Below are 26948 nucleotides of genomic sequence, written 5' to 3'. Positions count from 1 at the left end.
CATGCCTCTACTCTAAAAGGGATTCAACTGTTTTACTCATGGAGCATTACTTACCGGACAAAAAGGTAAGGTAAGGGGAAGGGAAGCAAAGATGTTGGCACTGATAGCAGAATGAAGAACAGACAGGAAAATAAAGTACCGTTGGGTTTACATTGTGAATAAATTACAGTCACTCCTGTATCAGGTTCAAATTACAAGCACTAGATTGTATTACCCACTTCCATAATTATTAATGATACTAAGAAAATTTAAACTGCATTCCTCATATTAAAGATATTAAAAGTACTCATTAATAAACATTTGTAGCAAATCACAGGAGCTATTTCTATAACCCCAGCTACTCAGAAGATTAAAGCATGAAGATCCCAAATTCCTACATATCTTGGGCAACAAAGGAGAACCTGTGGCAAAATAAAGGGTTAGCAGTGTAGCTCAATGATAGTGCCTTTGGGTTGGATCCCCTGTAGGCAAAGTGAACATTAGTGTAACGCTTGTTTACCCTGACTTTAACAAGGTGTCACTAAATCTGCTTTAAAATCTATGCGTAACAAGATCATACTGCCTTCCTTTAAATCCCTAGCACAAGTGCTTGCCACCACTTCTAGACGATGCCTTGTCTTCCTCGAATATAAGCATTCCTACCAGGCAGGTGACACCTATAATTTTTAATTCATTATCTGTAACATTCAAACTCAATTTGTGGTTATAGAAAGCAACATTCAATGCCACGCCATTCCTTGTTGAATATTATAAATTTGCAAACAAAACACTCCATACTGGATTCCTGCTTCACCAAACACTAAGCAATATCAGGCATGGTGGGACACCCATGTAACCCCAGCACTTGAGAGATGGAGACAGAAAGATAAACTCCAGTTCAAGGCCAGCCTGAGCTACACAGCCAGAATCTGGGTCGTAACCCAACACATACCTTCTGTATCCTGGATCCTGCCTTCACTACATCCACTGGTATACTCAATGGTGGTCATTTAAAACAGAAATAAAAAAATGCTGGGCATGGTGGCGCTCCCTTATAATCCCAGTATTTCAGAGACTGAGGCAGGAGACACTCAGGTAGGAGGATAGCACTGCCTTCAAGACCAACCTGGGCTACAAAATGAGTTCAAGGCGGCCTCAACTACTGGCCAAATCTTGGCTCAAAAAGACAAAAAAAAGTTGTACTCCTTTGTAGCCACTTGTATTTCAGAGAACTGAAAAGGCATACAGAATGCCGGAAAGAGCAATATAAATAGAATGTTTAAAGCCCCAACAAGAAATATCTTCCAGTTAAATCACTTACAGTCATCATTTTCCTTTAGTTTCTCATAACTACTCTGTCAGATAGTTTTACTCCTCTTTATGATTTTCCTTATCAAAGAAGTTCTCTACTTGCTTTCGGATTGACAAGAGATAAAGTTCAAAAAAATGTTCTTTTAGGATTATATAAACCAGAACTTGGGCTCCCCTACAGTACAAATCTCATTGCTGACTCAGCTCTGCCTCTGCCCTGAGACTTAGGAAATTCCTTTAGGCCCTTGTTTTTTCATTTCACAAAAGGAGCTGATCTAAATCCATAAAATTCTGTGCTCTCAGAAAGCACCCACTGGGGCTGGGGATTTAGCTCAGCGGCATAAGTGCCTGCCTTGCAAGCAGGCAGTCGTGAGTTCCATCCCTGGTACCGATAAAAACGATAAAGATAAATTACCCACACCAGCCTTGCATTTGCAATGGTACCTCAACTACCCAGATACTGAGATGAGACCTGTGCCACCATGCATACCCCAACCGCTGGGGAAAACAAAAAAAACAAAAGAATGTGAGGTGTGGTGGTATACACTTGTAAACCCAACACTTTGGAGGCTGAAGCAAGAGGACAGCCAACTATTCAAGGCCAACCTAAATTTAATGCCCAGCGTGGACTATACAGTGATAAGATCCTGTCTCAAACCAATCAATCAATCAATCAATCAATTAACTTAAAAAATAAATAAGCCTGGAGCTGGGGATTTAGCAGGATAAGCACCTGCCTAGCAAGCACAAGGTCATGAGTTCAATCCCCAATACCAAATAAATAAGCCTGGAAAAATTCATCAAGTCCACTATATTTTCTTACAAAAGTAAAATTACATTGTCTTGAGGACCAAACAGGTCTGTGACTACAATCTGATACATTTCCAGTATAGTACAGTCCTAAGTAATACTAACCAAACTCAGAATTTTCATGAGGAATCAATACATGAAACACATAATAAAAGCTGATATACCAAGGACATACATGCATGTTTATCCTATCAGAAAGTTACTGTAATATTACGCTCCCTTAGTTTCTAGGCTCAAGGAAATTGTTTTTTGAAATGTATTAAATTAAATTGCACATACCAATTGCTCACCTGTTGTTTACAATAGGCTTTCATTATTAGTTCACGAAGTGGTGTATGCCTCTTAATCTTAAACTGCACCACAGAACCATTCTGCCCCGCCACCTTCAAATTAATATGGTCATTGTTCTCAGTTTTGACTCCTTCCTGTTGAAAGAAAAAAGTATAAGTTGGAAAATGTGAAAACCAGGCACCCTTTAAAGTAGTAGCAGCCCAAACTGGTGCACAAATCAACAGGTTTCATTCCCTACGATAAAACAGCAAACAGCTGTTTTCAGTCACTGAAGTCAATATGAGAGGTACCCTGCAATAGTACTAGGTAGCTGACAGAAACAGTAACACACTATCAAAGGTAACAGATTTTAAGTGATGGTTCCCAATTTATTGCATCGTTATCTTGAGACTGAATTGTTTTAAATGGTATTTTCGATCACTAATATATCCTAATAGATAAAAATGTCTTTTTCTTTGGGAAGCACTTAAAGGATAACTGCTGAAAGAGTGCAAGAGGCGAGGGGGAAAAATGAGCTTGCAATTCACATATTACAAGACTCTTGATAAAGTTACCAAATTAAGCCCCATAACAAATTCAATATACGCATTAAACACACACACACACACACACACACACACACACACACACACACACACGAATGACCCTCTTGGGAGCATCAGTAACTGAGAACCACGATTAATGCTGGATTCTATTAGCAGCTTCATTTTCTTTTATTTTTAGTTAGGTGGTCTTATATTCCCTTCCCTTTGTTGTTATGAGTAAAATGCACTGTTTTCTTCTATGTCTTCCTGGTAGATTTCAACTCAACTCGAAGTTCACCAAAATCTAGTGCGAAAGGAATTCTGCAGCCCTTAAAGCACTTCGGAAAGCAAAGGCGGTGTCAATGCACCCCAAAGAAGCAAGTTCCTTTTGCTTCTCAGACGCACGTTCCCATGCTCACCGGAAGCCGCCTGGTACCTCAAAAACCGCGCTCAGGAAAAAAAAAACAAAAAACAAAAAACCCGCGCTCAGAAGTTCTGTTCCACCAAGTCTAAGGTCGCTTATGTCAGGCTCCAACTTCCTGAAACTACAAGGTACCCCCCGGTTCTAGGGGCGCTGGCACCTGAGGAAGGGCCGCTGACCCTCCCCCCTCAGGTCCCCGAGGCCCTTAAAGTGGAAACACTCCCCGGAATGCCCAACCGCTGAGCGTGACTGTCCGAGGGCATCGGCCTCGAAGCCCCGCAGCAGCCCATGATTTGCCGCGAGCCGTCGCCCGGCCGCCGCGGCCCCCAGCCTGAGGGAAGCCTGGGCCGTGGGGACTCCCGCCACCGCCGACGCCGCGCAGCCTCGGGGCCCACGCACCGGCAGAGAAGCCCGCGCAGAGCCGGTGGGCAGCGGGAGCCCGCGATCTGCCGCCCGTCTCGCGCCGCGCGCACTGGGAGGCTGGGGAGGACGGCAGGCCTCCTCCCGCACAGGAGGGAGGAAAAGGGGAAATGAGGCGGAGCGCCCGGCCGGAGCCGTGGCCGCCCCAGGGGGGCCCGAGAAGGCGCGGGGAGCCCCGGGTGGGCTCCGGCCGGACACTAGCCCTACCGTTGCCTGTCGCGAGCTGAAGAGAGAAGGCGGCATGGAGCTCACCTTAGGCTTCTCATCGGCGCCAGTCTTCTTGGCTGCCGCTTCACAAAAGAGGTAGCAGGTCGGCCAAAGGAGCACACAAGCAGCACCACAGGAGGCAGTGGGACGCGGTAGGAGGCGGCGGCGGTGGCGAGGTAGAGGGCGCGCGCACGTCGTGCGCTTCTTCCGCCCACCCTGCGTGCGCGAGCACGACCTGGCGGGACTTTCTATTGGTGGCCTCCTCGCGGGAGCGCGCAACGCTTAGATAACCACCCCAACACCAACCCCCCATCCTCCCAACCCAAACACCCCCTCACCCCTTCCACCCACCCCCCACCCCCCAACCCCCCACCCCTCACCTCTACCTCGCATGGTTGCCGCTGCCTGGGCTAGGTGCCTGCCTGGCCGGCGGGAAGTTGCTTGAACACACGCACTCGGCCTGTCGCGGGGGCGCGCCTGGCCCTGGGCGGGGCTGTATGATCCCCTTTTGTGGTAGAACATAATCAAAGTGGCTTCCAGCTGGTCCTCCACGAGGACGAGGAGTCTCCAGGCCTTAGACATAAGAGGTAGGCTGTGGCAGGCAAAAGGACTGGACGTAGTGCAAGAACCGGCGTCGCAGGGAAGAAGACCCCAAAAAAGTTTATTTCCATGCGCATGGGGTCCCCCAGGCAAACAAGTGCGGAGGGCCCCCGAGGGGGAATTGTGCAGGGTTTTTAAGGGCGCAAGCGGGAGGCAAGCAAGTTTACAGAAGCAGATTGCATTGGTTAATTTTGAGCAGCATAGGACTTGGCAGAAGTCGATTGGAGGGGTTTGGGGTTGAGTAACCATGGAGACTGGGGGTCCTAGCCCAGTCACTATGTGCCCAGAACAGAACAGTTACTTGTCTTACTTATCTCGTTGAGACAGAACAACCTTGCAGGTGCATTCTTTTTTTTTTTTTTTCTCTGCTCTGATAGCTCTGGGGAGTTAGGCATTTTTTTCTGCTCTGCTCTGATAGCTCTGGGGAGTTAGGGAGTTAACCCTTTCATTCCCCGCTCTGGGGAGTTAGGGAGTTAACCCTTTTATTCCCCACTCTGGGGAGTTAGGGAGTTAACCCTTTCACCACTAAGCTAAATCCGTGGCCCCCTTTCACCTATCTTGTCTCTAATTTTCAACCAGGGGTGTAAAGACTGAAAAACTTCTTGTTCTGAGTGGGCTGGGAGATCAATCCCTAGCAGAACTTGTGGGATGGGAGTCTTTCTGGAGTTAGTTTTTTTTTACTAGTCAAGTGCAGTAGTGAGAAGGGGGGAGAGAGTAGAGCAAGGAGTTCAGTCTGTACTGACTGTGAGCAATCAATGGAGATAACTCACCACCTTCGGACCAGCCTGGAGTTAGTTTTGTTATTTGGGTATATTTTCAGAATAAACAGAAGCTCCAAAGGGCTGAGGCAGGGGCGGGGGCGCAGTGGGAGAGGGCTTACCTAGCATGCAGGAGGTCCTGGCTTTGATCCTCAGGGCCACCAAAAAACAACACGCAGTTGTTTGTACGTTATTAGCTTATATTCTGTTTTTTTTTTTTTTTCAATTTTCTGTTTGCCACTAATTTCTTAATAGGATTTTAAGATTTCTACCCATATTTATTATGCTATGAATATAAAAATTACTCATAGTTAGCCGGGCGTGGTGGCTCATGCCTGTAATCCCAGCACTCTGGAGGCTGAGGCAGGAGGATCCTTGCAAGTTGAAGACCAGCCTGGCCCCATATAAACTTCTTACCTGTACAAAAACACCTGTTGTGCCTTGCAGCTTACTTTTATTTTACTTATTTATTTTGGGGGGAGGTACCCATGGGGCCAAGGGACCATAAACCAAAATCTCTGAAATGGAATCTGCATACATTTTTGGTCCTTTATGTTGATTTTCCCCCGTATATTGTCACAGAGAAGACATCTGAGTAACACACCAGTTGTCCCAGGAGTCCGTCATAACAAAGAAGATAAAAGCAGTTTAGCCCAGGCCCTGATCCAAGGACAAGCATTTCATTTAATTGTTATTTTTCTTAGTCTCTTTTAAACAGTTTCTCTGCAGTGTGTCTCTGCTTTTTATGACTTCTTTTCAAAGAATTTCGCCACGACCTAATGCAGCACCTGAGGTTCTTGGGGTTAAGGACAGTGAGAGGATGAGAAAATTAAAAGACAAAGCTGGGGTCAGGTGGAGCCCTTATCCTCCTGATGGGAGAAAAGGAACTGCTCGACCACTGTAGCACCTTTGTTTACACTGGGAAAGACAGGTCAATTTCAGCCGCTCTGCCTAGCAGCCCATGGCTTGGCAGCCCTGGCCCCTGCCTTCTTGGTGCTGGAACAACTTGTTTACATAGCTGGTTTTGGTCTCTCTGTTTTTTTTTTTGGGGGGGGCTGGCCTTGCTTTAGCCCCACACATGTGATCAATCTCCAGCTTCAATGGCTTCCTACACCATGCGAGTAAGTGTGTATTCAGGGACACACATATAACCGTGGACACATATGTAACTGGGGTGATCTAAAATCATGAGTTCTTACTGATATTTCTTGTTGTCATCCAGTAGCAAAATGTTCATTGCCTGTTTTCATATTGCTTACTTCCTTTTCTGGCCATCATGTACTTAATGCCTATTAGCCAGGTGCAGTGAGAAATTCTAACTACTCAGGAGATTGAGGCAGGAGGGTCACAAGTTCAAGGCCAGCTTGGACAACTCCATGAGACACTATCTCAGTCAATCAATCAGACAGTCAGGATGTAGCTCAGTGGTACAGTGCTGCTGGGCTCGACCCCCAGTACCACAAAACAAAATAGCACTGAAGTCTCACTCTTAACATTTGCACTTATTACCCCTATAATACAGGGCCAGTGGGTTCATCATTATCTAGCGAGGCAACGTGATTAGCCAACTACTCACCAATGAGAGCTCCATGCTGCTGTTCTTTCTGTCTTTACTCTGAGGCTCTATAGTTAAAAACTAGTTTTACTTCTTTTCTGTGGTTGTGAGCATTTAAATATGGGTATGGTCAACTTGCCTTTGTCCACTTTAGAGTTTCCTCCCAGTCTATTGACTTCACTATTTTTGGGATATAGAAAGTGCAAAGATAAAACTGCAGAAGCTCGTGCCACTTCCTCCTCCAGCCTCTTCTGTCCTCTCAGCTCGCCCTGCTCCTCTGTAACTTCCTTAGGTGACCAGTCTCACTAAGTTCCAGCATGTCTTCCTTTGTATGTCTTTTTGCAGAGATAACTGAACATGTGTGTGTTTTCCCATTCCTTTCTAGTATCAGTGCAGGTTGAAGATCCGAAGTCTCGACTTCCGGGAAAACATGGCGGACAGATAACAGCAGCTACGGAGGCTCTCTAAAAGACTCGGCTCAGAAGTCAGGAGTGGTGCGGAGTAAGGAGACATAAGCAGGTGGAGATATGCTCTGCTGACCCAGGAACGAACTAGGCTGAGAGAAACCAACTTAGAATGCAGTCCTGGTGCTAGAACAGGAACAGAGGGGTCTCAGTGTGGAGGCTGGAGCCTGCGCCATTGGAAGCCGTGATTTGGGTTTCCCGCCGCTCAGCAGCTGCGTCTACATCAGCTCGGCAGTGAGAGAGATGCACAGAAGCTCTGAGAACGGGAATCTGTGAACGGAGTTGAAAACAGGATGGGCGGGGAGCCGTGCACTGACTTGTGGTGAGGTGAGTGAGAGAAACTGACACTCTACCACAGTTTGACTCCAGCGGAGGACATTCTGGGACTGGGCAGACTTGTGGGAGCGGGGCGCTGCAGCGACTCCAGCCACGTATCCCCCTCTCAAGCAGGATTGGTGAGAAGTGCCTAGGCTACGTGATGCTGCTGGCAGACCCAGTAGGCTAGCCCAACCCAGATCCCAGAGCCTGAGGGTGGCCTGGAGGGGCAGGCCCCGCGTAGGCTGCCTGGTCTGGAACTTCCTGGTGTGCTGTGGTGGGCAGGAACACCTAGCTGGCGCAATTCGATCAGGCTGTGGCTGACAGGGAGGGAAGCTGGGCCTCCTATATAAGCTTGCATATATAAGGAACAAAGAATATGGGAAGAGGCAGCAACAAGAAAGGCTCCTCGGCCCCTAATCCTGAGAAACAGGTAATAGCGGTCACCACACCAATAGACATAAAGCGCCATCTAGAGAGCCTCATAGATTAGTTCAGGAATGAAGTTATTAATGACCTGAAGCTAGAAGTAAGCAGAATAGTTAGAGAAATGCTAAGCACCACACAAGAAAAAACGGATGGTGGAATGGAAGAACAGAAAAAGAGGGGAGAATTGTTTGATGGAGAAAATAGAGAAAGCATAGAATACGTGAAGCAGGTTCAAAGGGACTACCAGGAAACTAAAAACTCTATCGAAAACTGGCATAACAGCTTGAAAGAAACTAAGGACAGACTATCTGAACTGGAGGGCAGATTTATAATATGGGAGAATGAAAGGAAAAACTTCTTAAAAATAACAAAGAAACAAACAGCAATAATACAAAGACAAGAAGATGATAAGAGGATCCATAACTTAAGAATTAAGAACATAAAAGAAGAAGTAGGGACACAAACAAGTGAACTACAAAAGCTACTCACAGAAATAATCCAGGAGAATTTTCCTAATTTAGCAAAAGGTAAAGATACTCAGATGTATGAGGCACACAGGACCCCAGCCACCTACAACCCAAACAGAGCAACACCCAGGCATATAATAATAAAAATTCCAGAAATTCAATACAAGAACAGAATATTAAAAGCTGTCAGAGACAAGAAACAGACCACTTACAAGGGAGCACCCATCAGAATTACAGCAGATTTCTCTGCACAAACCATCAAATCATGAAGAGCGTGGGGGGAAATAATTCAAGCTTTGAAAGATAATAATCTCCAGCCAAGATTGAGATATCCTGCACAACTGTCCCTGGAAATTGATGGAAAAACAAGGTGCTTCCAGGATAAAGAGGAACTGGGGGAATTTGCAACCACCAATTCAACTCTACAGAGAGTATTGCAGGATATTCTAAAAAAAGAAAAATACAGAGAATCCAGAAATAGTGGGGGGGAGGCCACAATGAATGGAGCAGAGAACAAAATGAAGAAGACAAACTGACAGCTACTGACAGAAAAAGAGCTCAACAGAAATGAGGCAGAGAAGATTGGATGATAGGAACTGCTATTTTGGAGAAAATGATGTCTTAATATGTAATACTGATTTAGTATCATCTTGTTTTGAAGTCTCATCAATGAAATCTCATTTTGTTCTTCTGTCTCCATTGGTCTAAACAGGTTGTATCTTATTGGATTTTATTATGTATGATAGTATAAGCAAAAACTTTTAAAGACAAGGAGATTATACAGAAACCAGTGTTCATTTTCTGTTAGTTGATTCTAAATACCCTGTAATGCTGTCATTCTCTTAAATGGTTTTACATTGTTTTGATATATTTAATGCTACAGTATACAAAGTTGTACTCAAGGATTTCAAGGAAAGACACAATATGGTAACTACTTTTATGTCAGGATTATCTTGTGGTGAAACACTATTCTGCTTAAATGGTTGTGTTTTGATCTGTGCTGTTTTGCTGTTATGCCCTCTTTTATCTCAATCTCCACTCCATTATTTACTTTTTTATTTTTATCCTTTTAATTAAGGGAAAAATAAATAAAAATAGCAGGATATATTATAGTAACCCACTTTGACTTTCCATTATCTTGATTTGAAGCCCTGTGTTGCTCTCACCATCTTGTTTTTGACTGATGTTCCTCTATTCTGTTTTGCTGGATAGTACCAGGTTCAAAAGTTTAGGCAACAGCTGTGAAGATAGTGAGATTCATTATGACGCCCATTCTCGTTGACTTTTATCTACTTTTGAAGACCTACAATGTATCCAATGTTTTGGTTTTGTTGGTTTTGTTCTTTATTGTTTTGTTCAATTTTATTATAACTGATGATATAGGCAATTCTATTAGAGATAGCGGGAGGCATTATGGTAACCATTATTGATCACCTTGTATTATGCTTTTACATTATCTATTATGTCCACCCTTTTGATTTGATTGACTCTGTTCTGTTAAGTCACATTTGGTTCTACTCCCTTCCACAAAAGTAGTAAGAACTGTGGGAGCAACAAAACCCAAAATGTGTAATTGTCATTGTACAAAAGAGGAAAAGAAAGGGCTCTAAATGATATAACTGCAGGTATATTTAAGTGTATAAGATAGAAAATGATATCACTGAGTTTTATTGGATCATTGAACAGAACTTTTGCAGTATCATTGTTGGAATGTCCACTTTACAAGCTTTAATTTTGTGACTTGAACAATTATTTCTAAGATGACAATATGTAATCCATTAACTAGTGATTTCCTACTGTTTATTTTTTTCTGTAAATCTGTATAACTGGTATCCTTTCTCTGCTTTTTTTTCTCCTTAAATAAATTAAAAAAAAAAAAAGAAGAAGATCCGAAGTCTCAAATTCTCCAAGCCCTGGAACCTTAAGGGCAAACACCATGCCACAAGGAGACCCCACAGATGACTCCCTGTGACCCTCACAGTCAAAGCACAGGTGTGTGGCAGCTTCTCCCCAGATGCCTGCTGGCCTGAAGCCTGAAGCCTGAAGCCCACTGTCTCCAGCCCCAACAGCATGCTGGCGAGGGTCAGAGCTGGGTGCAAGGAGGGGGCTGAGCTGGGGCCACTGGACTCACTTGAGGACCAGGAGATGGAGCTAAAGCGTTAGGTTCTATTTATGAAGGAGACAACTGTTTCTGGGAATTATGTCCAGTTTCATTTCCACATGGGATAGATGAAAAGGTGACCCCCAATGCCTTTTTAGTAGAGATTTCCTGGATAGAAACATACCTCCAGCCCTGCCCCAATTACATGTATGAAGGCTTTTAAAAAAACAATAACATATCATCGCTGTAAAACAAAGTAAACTGAAGTTCCGGGAAGCAGTGGAAATTAACCTGAGAACAGCAGTGACCTATACATCCTTTGACTACGCCAAGGAGAATAAAGAGCTGTTTGCAGAGAATCACTGTCCCATTCGTTCAACATCCATAGCACTGTCATCTCAGTTGAAACTCCTAATGTTATGGCTTGTGTCTAGATGCCCCTCCAAAGCCTCCTGCAGTCATAGGTGGGGCATTGTCAGAGGTGACCAGATCTAGAGTGTGTGATAGGTGCAGTGATAGGATTAAGGGTGGGTGGTTACTAAATCAGCCCACTGATTGGTTTGGTCCTAATCCTGGCAGCATGGATACAGAAATAAACTCATCTTACCCTCTCCCTTGATGCCCACCAAGAACTTTTCCTGTGCCTCTCCACCTTGCCTGGAGCCAGCTGAGGGTGGACTGAAACCTCTACAAACTGGGAGCTAAATAAACCTCCCTTATCTTGTGGGTGTTGGGTATTTTGTCTATCTAACAAGAGAAATGTAATTAACACACCTAGTATAACCCCATCAAGTTAGAAAAACGACAAAAAGGACAACTTTCAAAAACTCAGAAACACAAACTGGCAGATAAAACAGATCAGGAAGAGGAGCTTGCTCCGGGCTGGAATTGGGTTGATTTGGTGAAGCACTGAGGAGCACAGACCTGAAGGGGACAACTAGCCCTTGGAATCTGAGATAAGGGAAGAGTGTCCCTTAGAAAGTAAACTGGTTTCCACAGCTTTCATTACCATTTTCTGGTACTGAGGTGTTTTTTTTTTTTTTTTTTTTAGTATATATAGAATATGGTTTTTGTATGTTGCTTACACAATAGATGTAAGCAGAAAGTTCATGAAGAGATCTGGTCAATTAAATTATTTTTACAAAACTGCCTTAATAGATGGTGGAAATGTTACTGTTCAGTATGCAGTAATTTATGAAGCCTGTTAAGCTCTGTAAATGTACAAACATAAGGAGTAATCAGTTTATTTATATGAACTTACTCTAGTGGATGTGGTGGCTTTTCAAGGAGAATGAGAACGTGTAGACAGGTACTTCATAGCATGATCCACATTAATAGGTTTGTACCCCAAAGTCTTTATCTTTTCTCTTACTTAACTAGAAGCAGAATTACATCAAAGAAATTTAAATAGCAGTGTTTGCACTTTATTTCATGCTCTTTGTAGTTACTTTTTATTTTTCAACAATGAACTCCTTTCATTTAAAAAAACTGACAACTGTTTAGACTTTTGATTTGGGTCACAATGTTTTTTGTTTTGTTTTGTTTTTTTGTCTTTTTGAGACAGGGTCTCACTATGCAGTTGAGAACCTTGAACTCACTTTGTAGCCCAAACAGCCCTCAAACATACAGTGATCCTCCTGCCTCAGCCTCCTGAGTTCTAGGATTATAGGCGAGCACCACCATGTTTGGCTGGGTCAAGGTGTTTGATCATGAGAGCTTTCAATCATGTGAGTAATAGGTGAGTATAAAAGCCAATCTAGGGGGCTGGGGATTTAGCTCAGCAGCATAAGCACATGCCTTGCAAGCAGGCAGTTGTGAGTTTGATCCCTGGTATCGATTAAAAAAAAAAAAAGAAAAAGCCAATCTGTCAGATACGTTAGAAGACTTTTGCATAAAGCAAGGTGTGGTGGTGCAATCTTGTAATCAAAGCACTCTGGAAGTTGAGGTAGAATTATACATTGGAGGCCAGCCTGGGATACATAGGGCGAACTTGTCTCAAAAACAAAACAAAAGACAGAGAAGGAGAGAAAAGAAAAAATTGCATCAATATTATTTAAACATTTCATTTTGCACTCAGGAGGCTGAGGCAGGAGGATTGCCGTGAGTTCAACGCCAGGCTGGGCTACATAGTGATTTCAAGGCCAGCCTGAATAATATAGCCAGATCTTGTCTCAACACCCCCCAAAATGTAAGTAAATAAATAGTAGAATGAAAAAATGTTTTCTTTGCTGCATATACTAGTATGGGAGTAAGTGATACCTTAATAATTTGTATATTGTTGGAAACAGTGATTTTCATAAAATTTTATTTCTGTGTCTGATGTGTTTTTGTTGGATAACTGAGGTCTTTACATGGTTCAACAAAAAACCACATTTGAAATCTTGCTCTTTTTTTGGTACTAGCAATTGAACTGTGGACTAGGCAGCCACTGTGCTGTTGAGGTACATCCCCAGCCCAAACCTTCCTTTGTTTTTGTAGTGACTTTTCAAGCCCAATGTATTTATCAATCTGCATCTTTTTTAATGTACGTGGCAGTCTTTTCAGATGCTGAACTGTTGTCCATGCTTGGCTTTGAAACTCATTAAGAAAGGACACTATTGGTGTACATTTACTAGGAAAATTTATTGATGTTTGTTGTAATCCCCTTTCTTGTCCTCCTTGAAGTCCAGAAAGTTTGTATTTGTAATCCTTTTGAGGTGTTATTGGAATCCTGGTGAGTTCATTCCAATCTATCACCTACAGTGCAACCGAGGCAGGAGTAAAGACACTAACGCGTATTTACAGTTATGGGCAGCCACGGGGTCCTGAGTCTGGTCCAGGTGAGGATTCACAGGACAAAGGCCTCACCCAGAATTCACTCATTCATGACGAAGGGAGTGGCTGGAGGGTCAGTGACTGAGAATTACATGAGTGCTGTGAGCTGGGCTGGCCAGGGGGCCAGAAAGCTCCTCTGCAATATGCAGAGAGAAGGCTATGCAGAAAGACCAATCTGCATCATACAACCGGAGCAGCATTTGAACGTTGAGGAAGCTGTTGCTTCAGTTTCTGATATGTAAACTTTTATTCCCTGGGAAGTCATGGCCTCTCATCCTGAGGCTTGGACCCAGTTGACATTCCTGGAGCTATGTGGCTCTGCCACCCCGCTGTGCTCAACTGTTCATAGGGAGACACAAGGCAAGGAAACAGTGACTATTATCTAGCTTCAAAGATTCCACATCAACACCTCAGCCAGCCGTAGTCACATTGCTTAGAGCCAGTTGAAGGGAGAAGGAAATGGCTATGCCAGCTCTGTATGTATCAGTATGTGGAGGTAGCTGTTCTGCATTCAAAGAGGGCCATCCAAATGGTCTTCTACAGATGTTTGTATGTGATTTATAGTGACTTTATGTGGCCTCTTAGTTTTTGTTTGTTTTGGGGGAACAGGGTCTTGCTATGCAGTTTAGTCTGGCCTTGAACTCCAGGCAGTCCTGTCTCAGCTTCCTGAGTGCTGGGATTATAAGAATTCACCACCACACCTGGCCACCCCTCAGTTTTAAGAACATGCCACTTCTGCTGTATATCTGGGAGGCTGGATTGTTGTGGTTTTTTTCTTTTTCTTTCTTTTTTTTTGTATTTTTACCGGTACCAGAGATCGAACTCATGACCACATGCTTGCAAGGCAGGCGCTTATGCCGCTGAGCTAAATCCCCAGCCCCTGAAAAGTTAATTTTTAAAGAAATTACCTTAGCATAAGAGCAATCTGAAGGTTGGGGACATAGCTGAGCAGCACAGCACCTGCCTGACAAGTGTAAGGTTGTGAGTTCCATCCCTGGTACAAAAAAAAAAAGCAATTTGAAACATATCTGTGGCTTTTAAGGTTTGGCCTTGGTTAAAGTGTTTGAATTATAAAGTAAGTATAATTACAGAGGAGTTTAATTTCATTTTAAAAAGCTGAATCATATTTTGTTTCTTGAATTAGAATTAAGTTGCCAATTAGAATATGCCAACTGTGTGCTTTTTGTTATGTTGATATGTTTTTCGAAAGCAACATCTGGGAGTGAGAAAAGATTTTTTGTTTCATTTTGTTCTGAAGATTCTGAAATTGTTCAGGCTTATTGAGTTTGCTAGATTAGGAAGACTAATGCTAGCTGAGTACCAGTGAACTATTTTTATCATTTTTATGTGAAATTACAAATTTCTGGGTGTGATGGTGGCCACAGGGTGCTTCTTATGACACTTCCACCAACACTGCCCTCATCCCGGTATATTTTCTCAAAGCCTCCTTACCTCAGATTATATGGAATGACATAGCTAATAAGCAATAAAGTCTGAATTACAAAAAAGCCCCACTGCAAGTACACCAAATATTCCACACAGTTACATGCAGCTACAGTATAAGGTATTTCTGAAATAAAAAGGAATTTCGTATTGTGACTTGGGTCTCACTACCAAGATATCTCAAGATCAGTAACGCAGATATTCCAAAACCCAAACAAAACGTCTGAAGCATTTCCAGTTTACACGTATTTGGGTGAGGGATATTCACCTGTACACTAAGCTTTTTGTTGCTGTTACTTTTATAACGCAGCAATCTGCCTTAGACGTCACCGAGGTTCAGTCGTGTAAAGCGCCCTGTTTGAGCCTCAGCCGCACGCGCTCTGTCCTGCAGATGCTTCTTCCCTTATTCAGTGGTGAAGTGCTTTGCTAGTTTGCAGGGCCTGGCGATTTCAGACTGTGCTACCCTGAGCAAACTTGTGCGTGTTTCCGTTGCCCTCCTCGGTAGCCGACTTTGGGGTGCATCCCTAATACGGACTGTCTCATCAAAAGCAAAGATACAGCTCATTTTGTTTGAAATCTCCCCTTTCACATCCCTATAGCGGTATCCACTGGTGCTCCCAATATTCTAAAGCCTCATCAACCGAATACTGACCCACCTTTTACACTTTTGTCCATCTAATAGGTGAAAACACAGTCTCTGAGTGATTTCGGTTAGTACTTGTCTTGCTTTGAGACAAATTGAGCCTTTTTGTTTGTTTGTTTGTTTTTGCATGCAAGAGTCATTTCCTGGCATTCAAAGGGATTTGCTCTTTGGTGTTTTTTTATTCATTTTTCTGCTGGGGTTTTGGTCTCTTTTTATCAAATCCCTTTACATCACAGGGATGGTCATGCCTTACTCGTTGTCCTAGATTGGGTCAAAAACCTTTTCCTGAAAGGCTCTTCTGTCTCTAGCGGGGGCTTTAGGAAAGTGACTGGATGTTCAGGCACTGCACGCACAATAGATAGGTGAGGGAGGGCTGGGCACCCCTGGCTCACTGGGGCTGTGATGGGTGAGAAGAAACAGCCTTGGGCCTCATGTATTAGAGTCTATGTAGACAGTTACAAAACAGCTTTTAAAGAGATACTTTATTATAAATGCAAGTGTGTCCCGTTTGCAGGCCACAGGGTCGGAAATGCCTGGGCAAGTCCATAGACGGGTTCAGAGACAGCTGTGCTGTTAGGGGCAGTGCCTGGTAGAGGGTGCAGGTCACTCAGAATGGACCTAGAAAGGGCCTATCCTGTTGGCAGCCTGTCTGTCTGTCTGTCTGTCTGTGTCTCTCTCACTGTTCCCTTTCTCTGTGCTTCTGGCTGCCTTGAGGTGAGCAACTTTCCCTTTTGCTGCCCCTCTGCCATGTTTTTTCTGCCTTGGGGTCAGCTGACCATGGACTGAAGGCCCATCCACCCCACCGAACCCCACGAAAGGATACATTCTTCATCCTTTAAGTTGTGGGTGTCAGGTGCTAAGTCCCAGTACCAGCAAGCTGACTAATACATCTATGTTACATGTTGCAAACATTTTCTCCCAGGTTTTTAATTTGTCCCTTGATCTTGTGGTGAATTTGTTGCCGTGCAAATTTTTGTTGTTTATATATAGTAAAATTGGTCAACCTTATTTTTCTTCTGGAGTTTGAGTCATAGAGAACTTTTTCCTTAAAGTGGCCTGGCTTGTGGCAGTGATAGCAGGTAAGTATCATCATCAAGCTTTTCTTGGAGCCCCAAGAATCAGAGTTAAGGCCTGTGCTTTTGTGGCCACAATAAAGGCAGCCATTTTGGGAGTCTCTTGGATTTCTCCCAGTCCTGATTACAGAATACTAAGGAGTCAGCTTTTAATAAAGGATAAGTGAACTATCTGGAGCAAAGCCTATCTTTTTTCTAATGTCTGGAGTTGACTGGGTAATAAGCATGTCTTTAAGCCAAATCTGTCCCTCTACCGAATCAGGATCTATGGACATACGTTTCATTAGTGCCTCTGATCAATGATCTAAGAAGTCAGAGGAGTTTTCACTTTCCTCCTGAGAAATAGCTGATGATTTAAAATCACCAGAAGGCTCAATTTTTCTCCTCCTGAGACCTTTGAGAATACACACTTGAAAATGTCTCCTGTTCCAATCTCCTGTATTGTTGTCATGCCACTTGGGGTCCTGGGTGGGAACTGCTTGTTCACCAGTGGGAACTGGTGGTTCTCTTGGCTTCTATCTTTGGCCTACTTAAACTAACACCGTATTCATCTCCAAAAGTAATAGCAGCTTGTAATGCTGCCTGATTCTCAGTAGAAGTCAATATTTGATTTAAGAATAACATTGCATCTTTCCAGCCTAGCTCATAGGTCTAAATAACTCCTCTATAAACATCAATGTACTTATCAGAATCATCTAAAATTTTTCCTAGTTATGGTTTTATTTAAGTCACTAAGAGAAAGAGACCTATGAATGAGTGTGGTCTCATAAGGGTTATAATGACACCTGGAGCATAGATAAGAATCATCTCTTCATGCAAAGACAGTTGGAACACAATAGAATTCTAACCATTTTCCCTGTTTCTTACAGTATGATTTCAGTTGTAAAAGAACATCATAATTAACAATTCCCTCTGTATTCCACTTTGGCTCTAGGGGGTGGGTAGTCTATGCACTCCTGCAGAGAAATACCAATTGTCTCTTTTTCAACATAGAAGGGTTGAACATCTTCTAGAGCTTAAGAACACATCTCAAAGGAGTAAGGGGCCTTTGCATTGAGTTGCCCATGTCCAGAATGCAAAAAGTGAGGCATAAGGGTATGAAACAATTTTTTCAGGGTCAGGAATTGAACTCAGGAAATTTTCACTGAGCTATGAATGATATTGAGCTATCTAGCTATGCAAAAAGGAGATAAACAAAAGCATCCCTTTTTATTCCTATTTGATAGATGTTCCCTGGGTATCTCTCATGTTGCTTCTGCATAGGTAAGGCACAAATGTAAATCCTTTCCTGCTAGTTTCTTTTCAGATATAAAAAGCTGTTGCAGGTGCCTTAGCCTAGTTTTGAGAGAAGTAGTCTTAACTACCTGAAAAGTTTAGGGAACACCTTTAGCTTACTACCAGAAAGATCCAGGTAGATAAGGAAGTGGAGTTTTCTGTGGCTGGGGAGCCAGTGCCCACCGAGGAAACCGTGGGTGTCTTGGCCATGACCCCTCAGTTGTTGTCAGTTTGCATAGGCCCCACACAACCAGAAATCATTCTCCAGAAAGAAATCCAGTTGCCTGTCTGGTTAGCACTCCACTGACTGCCTTGCCCACTGGTTTTAATGGGGATTCACCAACTGGATGCTGAGGAAATCTGTCCTCTGTTTTTAGGAGTGACAGCTATTGTGAACACTGACTGTCAAAGTTCTAAAGGGATAGTTAAAACCTGAGTAAGATCATTTCCTAGTGCTCTATATTTTTACAACAAAGTTTTAAAGTCCACAACTTGAAAAGTTGGAAAGCCCCTTTATTCTAAATGTGTTTAGGTCCCATATGTGTGCTGCTTTTGGGGATAGCTTCTTCCACTGTCACATGGAAGCCAGTTCTCACCACTGTGTCTCAGGTTTAATCTCTAAAGAGATTTACCCCAAACACAGCCAGGACATGACTCTCACGTGTGGACTCCTGGATGGGCAGTATTCTGATGTCTCATCTAACCCAGAGATAGGGTGTGTGTGCGGCATCTAAGATGACTTCCCTATCTTCAGCATTAGCAAACACTCATTTTCTAATGGGCTTCACTTAGCAGGAAAAGGTTGGAATAATCTAGACTTTTTTCCTAATTTTATATGCCTCTATAAGGAGAATACAAACTGGGAAAAGAGTAGCGTTAAAGTGACAGAAAGGACACTGAAGCAGAACAGACTTGACATTTCCTCTAGAGTACAGAGGAGGATCAGAGCCAGTCTGCCTAGTGAAACCTGTCCTGCACGTCTTGAAGAATAGCCACCAGCCTAGTGCTTTTTAAATGGTGGAAGGAATTCCACATATTACTGTAGGCATGTATGCTTTTTAAGTCTGAATTAGATTTTATTGAAGAGAACCATTTTACAGAAGTTCACATTAAAGTCTGTGAGGGGTGTCCTATTATTATTATCTCTAGTGCTATTGTATAAATACAGTCAAGCAAGGGGTACCAGTAACTTTAGCAATTATTTTAAATTCAACCGATAAAAAAATAATAAAAATGTACTGTTAAAGAAATATCATAACTATAACCTTTCCACGTTTTAACTTACATTTAGCATTTTAACAAAACTATAAGAGACAAAGCAATTATAAACAATGAAACAGAAAACAAAATTTGAAGCATAAAAATTTGTTACCTCAATCAGTCCCAGTCCAGAAGCTATGAAACAAAATCAACCTCTTACCTCCAGCCAATGATCTTGGTGGGACCTCCAAATGACATAGGGGAATGAACCTCTGAACCTACTAAGTCTGGTACAAATTTGTGTTCTCTAAAATCAAAGAATGAATTTTAGGAACAAAGGAGCATAAGAGCACAATATATGTATTGAGAGTAAGAAAGCCTCTATCTGAGAGAGAGAGAGAAGCGGTCCAGAGCAAGTTGTCAAGCACTCTGTCTTTTCTAGGGACTTTTATAGAGTAAAATCATCAGTTCAATGCAGGGAAAACTGGGAACTCACAAGGCAGCTAGGCATAAGGTGGGACAGAAGTGTGGTTAGCCAATAAGAACAATTGCTTGGGTAAAATTGATTAATTAGGGACAAATGGGAAAGTCAGTCATGTAGAAAGCAGTCATTCTCAGGGAGCAGTGACCCTGCCCTAGGGGGTTTGAATGGTGACTCCTGACTTCCTCGGGGTGACAGGGAACTACTTAGAATGGCAGTCCTTAGGATGTGGATGTACTTGTTTGATGTTTTGGACTGAGGCCTGGCCCACAGCAGGAAGTGTCTGTCTCATCCCTATGGGCAAGGTATCTGAGTTTCCGCACTGGCTCCTTCTAGGACCCAGCCATGTCTCACTGCCTATAGAATTTCTAACTAACTCAGCTACCTGCAGCAAAAGCACAAGGATAGAATAACAGGGTAGACCTGATTCAAAACATCCAGCAGCACTGAATATAAAGGGCTGGGGGTGGGAGCCTAGTTGTGTGCACTTGCTAGCATGTAAGATGCCTTGGGTTCAGTGCTCAATATAGCAAAAATAACACACCACTGTCACCAAAAGGCCCAGAAGGATTTGGAAGACTGCAGGCATGTCTCAGGAAAACATGAAAGTCTGAGACTGCTTCCTAGTACAGGAAATTTCTGTCATTTTTCCTCAAGTCCCATTCTTGGCCCTGAACCCTCATTTGAAGTTAAACAGGTAGAATTGAGGCCTCTCAGGTACTTTCATATTTGTGGACCTGAGGGAGGAGCTAGAGTTCCTCTCAAGGACAGAGAAGTCAGGCTGCTTAAACACAGGTCCTTTTGGAGCTCCCCTCACACAAGATTTCCAGGATCAATGTGCCTACAGCCCTGAAGTCAATTGTGCTACAGCTTTGAACACTCTTCTGCCTTCTCAGTATGGTCTGTACCTAGGGGTCAGCACCTCCCCACAACTGAAGTAGAATATTTTACCAAAGAACCTTTCTGCAAATCCATTGTACAAAACCTTTAGGGATTGATTTTCCAAAGTAATTTCTTTAAGAAAATTATCATCACTTACTACTTTTAGGATGTTTAGAAAGGAAAGGACAAAAACAGTTTCATGCCAGTGTAACTGTAGCAGTAAAACTGAGTCTGCAGTAGCCAGGAGCTCAGGAGAAGAAAGGAAATTTTACTGACTGCTGGCAGTCCCCAGAGGAGTAATCTCCACAGTCGAAGGCACTGATTATGAAGAGTTTGTCCTTTTTATAGTGTGGCAAGCAGGAGTTGCAAAAAAAGCTAGGTAAGTATAACTGTAGGCCATAGTACAATGCATATCCTGGGGTGACCACAGTTTTTATGTGACATAGTTGTTTTTAGCACATTTACAGAAGTTTCAATTGGATGACAAGTCATGTGACTTAGCTGAGTTCAGGGGCAGAGAACAGACTGGCTGCAGTGAGATCAGGACTTCTTCAGCACTTAAACTTGGGGAGTCTTGATTAAGAAATTGGGGAGTGTTTGTTTTAAAAAGTGGAGAATCTGGTTGCTTTCTGGGAAAGGATCTCAACTTTTCCCACAGAATGACTTCAGTGTAATTTAAACAAAACCAAAGATGCTTCAAACTTTAAACAATCTAGTTTCCCACAAAATTTGAGAAAAGGAAGTCAGTAGAGTTTAGAAATCAGATTTTTAAAAAACCATTATTATGTGCCCCACCTAATGCAAGGGAGGAGAGGTAAGAAGATGAATCGAGTCTCTTCTTGAGTTTCCCATGCCTAGGTTGTGTCAGGTAAAAGACAAGTAGTACATGGATGAAGAACAACTGTGAATGGAGTCAGTTTATAATAGTGTTTCAAGAAAACTATTTAACAGGAGGATTTTAACATTATAAGAGTCTTCCCATGTGTGCTGTGAAAAAGGGCACTGTCACATGTAGATGGTAGTGTTGAGGCATGGAAGGGTAGGGAGAGTTCTCACATGTTAATGTAAAGAACTGACTCAAATCCTTTCTCTCAGATCCAATTGCTCACCTCCAAAACCCCTCCTGCAAGCACGATGCATCATCACAATGTATATGCAGCCCCAGCCTAACAGAGGGAAATGAATCATCAAACATGGCACTGGATGGAGAATAGAGCAAATGACAACACTGTGGAATAAACCACCATATTGTGTATTCTCCTGTCTGCTGCCCTAACTAGTCCCCATTCTGGAGGTCAGCTGGATTCCTTAGAACCTGTATACCTAAAGGAGGAAGGAGTTCTCCTGGATTGTGGCTTGGAGAAAGAAAAGGTTAGGTTGCTGGACTGGGTTACTATTTCTGAGTGTACAGAGGCCCAGCCCTGTGACCTCCATGGGAAGCTCTGTCCTACCCCAACCCAAAGGGCTGCTGAAAACACAGGGCTACCCAGGTCTGAGGCCCAAATCCTACCTTGATATGGGGAGTAGCCCTGCAGGGCCCTGCTGTTACCTCTGCTGGAAGCAGGGACTTGGGCATTGTTGTGCCCCAAAAATGAGACCCCGAGCTCTTGTCCAAAAAAAATGGGGCAAAGTGTCTTTTACAAAGAAAAAGCGCTTTATTTCAGCTGGCACCAATGACACAGTGCAGCTGGAGTTTGCAAAGCTGTGTAACTGGGTTAAAATTTTGACAGACTTTTATAGAAAATAAACCGCAAAGTAAATAATGATGGGAGGAGAGCAGGAATGCGGAAGGCCTTTGTTCCCCTTTGCCTGAGGTCAGAGACATTTCACAGTTGGTGGTTAACCCGTTCCTTCCTTACGGGAATTTACAGCCCTTGGTCTACTAATTCCAGGAACATTTGTGTCTCACAAAGGGAACAAAGGTTGATACATCAAACAGGTTACTCGAGTGACAACGCATACAGAACAGTATGGTGGCGTTTCAGTTAATTTATAACAATGTGGTCAGTGCTCCAGCGTGGCTGGCTGCAGAAAACAGCTGTGTTTGCAAAGGGAGTTACTAGGGTGACAAGCATAGCACAGGATGGAAAAGCTCTTTTTGCTAGTGCACAACAGGCATGGTCACTGTAGCCAGACTTCTTGGGGCCATGGTAAGCCCCTCTGAGCCAGAACCTACCTGCTTCTTAAACAATGATGTCACAAGTGGTGGGGTAGGGCACAATGTACATGGTTGCCAAGGCACTGGCAGCAAGTGGCCAGCAGAAACATTTCAGCAAGTGTTTTTGCTGGAAGCAACTGGCCTAGGTCTTGTTGACCAAGCCTTATTGTATGATGTTTATATTGCGCTTTGGGGCACCAAGGTTCATGTTTTGGCCACAGTTGTGGCTACTTGTCCTGGTAGCCCCACATCCCGAGTGGGCTCAATTCCCAGCCCAGATGGAAGCTGAGCTCTTTGACCATAGCTACTTATCTTTTCCTAACAAGCTCCTTTACTCGTCTCATCCACTCTACACCTTTGCTACTCGAGCAGAGTCAGGGGAAATGGATTACCCAGGAACCTCTGCACCTGAGAAGATTTTACTTACACCTGAGGAGTCGACTGAAGAGTCACTGCCGGATCCAGATAAGTTTGCTGTTCCACATCAGGGTCTGCATGACAAGCTGGTTGGGCCACAGAGGCTCCCAGAGGTGGATTCAATGGTAGATGGGCATGAGAATGAACACCTAGCTCTGCCTTCTCAAGTCAGAAGAAAGGAGGAGACTTCTGCTTCAGAGCAGGCTGCAGACCACCAGTCACATGTACTGCGTCTACTACTAGGGAACAAGAGTTCAACACCATCAAAGTTTGTTTCACTCCTGAAACTGAAGGATATAGCTCAGCACTGGCAACTTGCTAAGGAGGTTTTTGGAGCTGCTCATCAATCAGAATATCCTCAGCATCAGAAACAAACCTTGCAGGATGATACTGTGGATCTGAGTACGGATAAAGCTGATCACAAAAGCCTACACCTGGGATATCTGCTGAAGCCAGATCAACCTACACAGCCCTGTGAGCACAAGGAATCATCACAATACCAGCTGGAGGCCCAGACTAAAAATCCAGAGGCTCCACAAATCCAGTCCTCTCTACCTGAGGGAGAAGACCCTTATCGAGACTCACAGCCTGCTGAACAGGTTGTACCTTCTTTAATCCTACACCAAGAGAAGCTATTTAGTGAGGAGGGTTTACATCGGCTGTCAGAGAATCCGGAGATCAATGTTCCATCTCTAAGGGGCAGTGCAACTCATCTCTCACGTTTGACAAATTCCATCCTGAGACCTGGGGAGATACCCAAGGAACCATCTCCAATACTGTACTCAGCCTCTGAAAAGACACAAGGGCCAACAGTGAATGAGCTGCCAGTTCCAATGCTTGGTCAGTATTCAACTCAGCATCCCACATTATCACCTGTCACAACCCCACCGCTAGACATGTGGCTTAGCACAAGTGATAAACTCACTACAGAGCCTGCACATTCTGTGGGCCTGCAGGAGGTTACACCTTCTCCTCTGAAGCATCCTGAGGTGACACTCACACACCACAGGAAGGTGGAGGCTCAACAACCCAAGTTGACTCCTGTCAACATTCAGGCTTGGAATGTAGAACATACGAGAACTTCTCCACCTACTTCAGGGTTTCTCCTTTCACCAACATTGTCAGAAACCCCATTCCAGCCTCCAGCACCATTGCTGGAGGCTTTAGGTCAACGTAGAGAATCATCTTACAGAATAACTCCTACACTGCTGGCTCTAGGTCCAGCTCAGCCTCCAACATTGCCCACTGTCATGGTACAAAAACTGGATACAGGCCCTACCCTATATCCTGAACTTACTGCAGAGGCTGAACATCCCACAGCCGTGCAGGAGGTCACAGTTCCTCCTCACAAGAACCCTGATGTGGCCCTTGCACATCCAGACCAGATGCACACGCAGCATCCAAGTCTCACTCCCGTGATATTTAAACTTTCGGATGTGGAACGTTCCCTGCCTCCACCACCTGTTGCAGGAAGTCAATTTCCTTCAACAAGGCCTGAGAGCCCCTCTCAGCCTCCAGAGCCATTTATGAAGGCTGGAGATCAACACATGGTACCAGCTCAAATGACAAATCCAACAGCACCAGGGCAGGATACAGCTCAGAGTCCAACATTGCACAGTGCAGTGGTACAACCAATGGATATGGCTCTTATCATGAATGCAAAAGCCATTAAAAATGATGAACATTCTGTGGGCCCACAGGAGGTCACAGCTTCTCTTCTGAAGCATCCCGAGGTGACACTTGCACACCCTAGGAAGGTGGAGGCTCCACAACCCAACCTGACTCCTGTCAACATTCAGGCTTGGAGGGTAGAACATAGTAGACCTTCTCCACCTACTTCCAAGGTTCTCCATTCACCACCTTTGCCAGAGAACCCATCTCAGCCTCCAACACCATTTATGGAGGCTTTAGGTCCAGACAGAGTAACACCTCACAGAACAACTGCAGCACCACTGGGTCAGGGTCCAGTTCAGCCTCCAACCTTGCCCAGTGGCACAGTCCAAACAATGGCTCTTATGAGAGAAAAAGCCATTAAAGAGGCTGGACATTTTGTGGCCCCAGAGGAGGGTACAGTTGCTTCTCTGAAGGATCGTGATGTAAGATTCCCACCTTCAAGGCAGGTAGAGTCTCAGGGACCAACTGTGTTTCCTGCAATCATTCAGCCTGTGAAACTGGACCATCCAATACCTCCATCTACTTCAGGGACGCAACTCACACCCAATTTGCCGGAGAACCCCTCTCAGCCTGCAGAGCCATCATTAAAGGGTGTAGATCAGAACACAATACCACTTGAAATGATAAATCCCAAACCACCGGGTCAGATTCCAGCTCAGCCTCACATGTTGACCAGTGTCATGGGGCAACCACTGGACATGGGCCGTATCCTACATCCTGAAGTTACAATGGAGGTGGAACATTCCACGACCCTGCTAGAGGATACAGCTCCTCAGAAGAAACCAGAGATGACCCTTGCACAGCCAGACCAGGTGCAAGCTCGGCAACCAAACCTGACAAGCAGCATGGTTCAGTTGTTGCATGTGGAACATTCCATAACTCAACCACCTGCTACTGAAACTAAACTTCCTTCAGTGATGCAGGTGAACCCCTCTCAGCCTCCAGAACCGTCTATGAAGGCTGTCAATCAACACGTGGTACCACTTCAAACAAGAAATCCAACACCACTGGGTCAGGATACAGCTAAGAGCCCAACATTCCCCACTGATGTGGTACACACAATGTATATGAATCTTATCATGACTTCAAAAGGGATTGCAGAGGCTGAACATTCTGTGACTCTGCCGGAGATTGAAGCTTCTCCTCAGCAGCATCCTGAGGTGACCCTTGCACATCCAGACCAAGTGCAGGCTCAGCAACCAAACCTGACACCCATCACGGTTCAACCTTTGGATGTGGAACAGAACACTAACCATTATTCTGCACAAATGGTGCAGGATGCCACCAGCACTAGCAACATATGTGAGCTCTGCACCTGTGACAATGACACCCTGTCATGTACGGGTCTCAGCCCGAAGCAAAGGCTGCGCCAAGTACCTGTCGTAGAGGTCAACTCCTTCACAGTCTTGTAAGGATCAGTTTTCTTCTTTTGTTGTCTGCATTGTGCCTGAGGTGACAGCCCTTTCTTCAAGGGCTTCATAGACTGTCCTCACATCCCCTGTTCACACTGACTTTCTGTTTTTACCTTCTTCTTTCTCAATTTTCTTTATTCCACTCTCTTTGTACTATTTGTGCCCTCTTACCCTTTTTCCTTGTTTTTTTCTTCATATATTTTATTTTGAGACACGGTCTTAGTGAATTCACCAAGCTTGGCCCAGAGTTGTAACCCTGCTTTCAAGGATTTAAATCAGGGAAAGTAAAACGTTTCACGAAGCACCTGCAAGTCAGCTAAGAGGAGCAGATGGATTGACAGCACTGTGTCTGCTGTCACCTGCACTGCCCAGGTTATGATGAAATAGGTAAAAGAAAAACCCAAAAATAACAGAACGTCACTCCCAACCTACTGGAAGTCAGACACACTGAGTTCATTTTCGCTGAAGATGAAGAGTGAATTCTTAGGAACAATGGAGGTTAAGGGTAGGAAAATTTACTGGGGAATAGGAGTGGTGACTAGGAATAGCTCCTGAGAGACAGGTGGGGTCCCAGATGGGTTGCACTTTACTTATCCCACCACCTAACACTTACTCTCCTATTTTTGCTCCCCCCTTTTCACAACTCATTTCCTTAGTGATGATACAGCAATGTGGGCACGAGTAGATTCTGGGCCTGGCGGTGTAGCTCAGAGGTACACTGCCTGTCTTGTACACTCAGGGTCCTGGGTTTGATACCTAGTATCCCTCACCCCTTGGAAAAAGGAATAGAATCTGCCTGACCCAGACGGCCTGAATTTTAACCC

At 44.0% G+C, this 26948-nt stretch overlaps 2 protein-coding genes and 1 long non-coding RNA gene across 3 annotated transcripts in view; 2 read left to right on the top strand and 1 right to left on the bottom strand.

Moving 5' to 3' along the window:
- LOC101788353 (uncharacterized) overlaps positions 1-26948 on the bottom strand; it is a 153696-nt gene that overhangs the window by 52557 nt on the left and 74191 nt on the right. Inside the window, exon 13 of the mRNA XM_063241850.1 lies at positions 2380-2525. The gene's annotated coding sequence lies outside the window, so the exon portion shown is untranslated. The remainder of the gene's footprint in view (positions 1-2379; positions 2526-26948) is intronic.
- Positions 4274-12959, top strand: LOC134474316 (uncharacterized). The gene is made up of 2 exons (XR_010045107.1): positions 4274-4550; positions 7262-12959. It is a non-coding gene; the product is annotated as an uncharacterized LOC134474316 (long non-coding RNA).
- The window catches only part of LOC134474505 (leucine-rich repeat-containing protein 37A3-like), a 34727-nt gene continuing 27769 nt past the window's right edge, over positions 19991-26948 (top strand). The window contains exon 1 of the mRNA XM_063242686.1: positions 19991-26120. Coding sequence (XP_063098756.1) covers positions 22792-26120 — 3329 coding nt within the window. The 5' untranslated portion in view covers positions 19991-22791. The remainder of the gene's footprint in view (positions 26121-26948) is intronic.

Source organism: Cavia porcellus, unplaced genomic scaffold (genome assembly GCF_034190915.1).
Source record: "Cavia porcellus strain 051 isolate PalLab524CR breed Dunkin Hartley unplaced genomic scaffold, mCavPor4.1 scaffold_32, whole genome shotgun sequence".
In the NCBI taxonomy this organism is placed as follows: domain Eukaryota; kingdom Metazoa; phylum Chordata; class Mammalia; order Rodentia; family Caviidae; genus Cavia; species Cavia porcellus.
The sequence above is the reverse complement of the archived record's forward strand: the minus strand, read 5'-3'. Positions and strand labels throughout refer to the sequence as shown.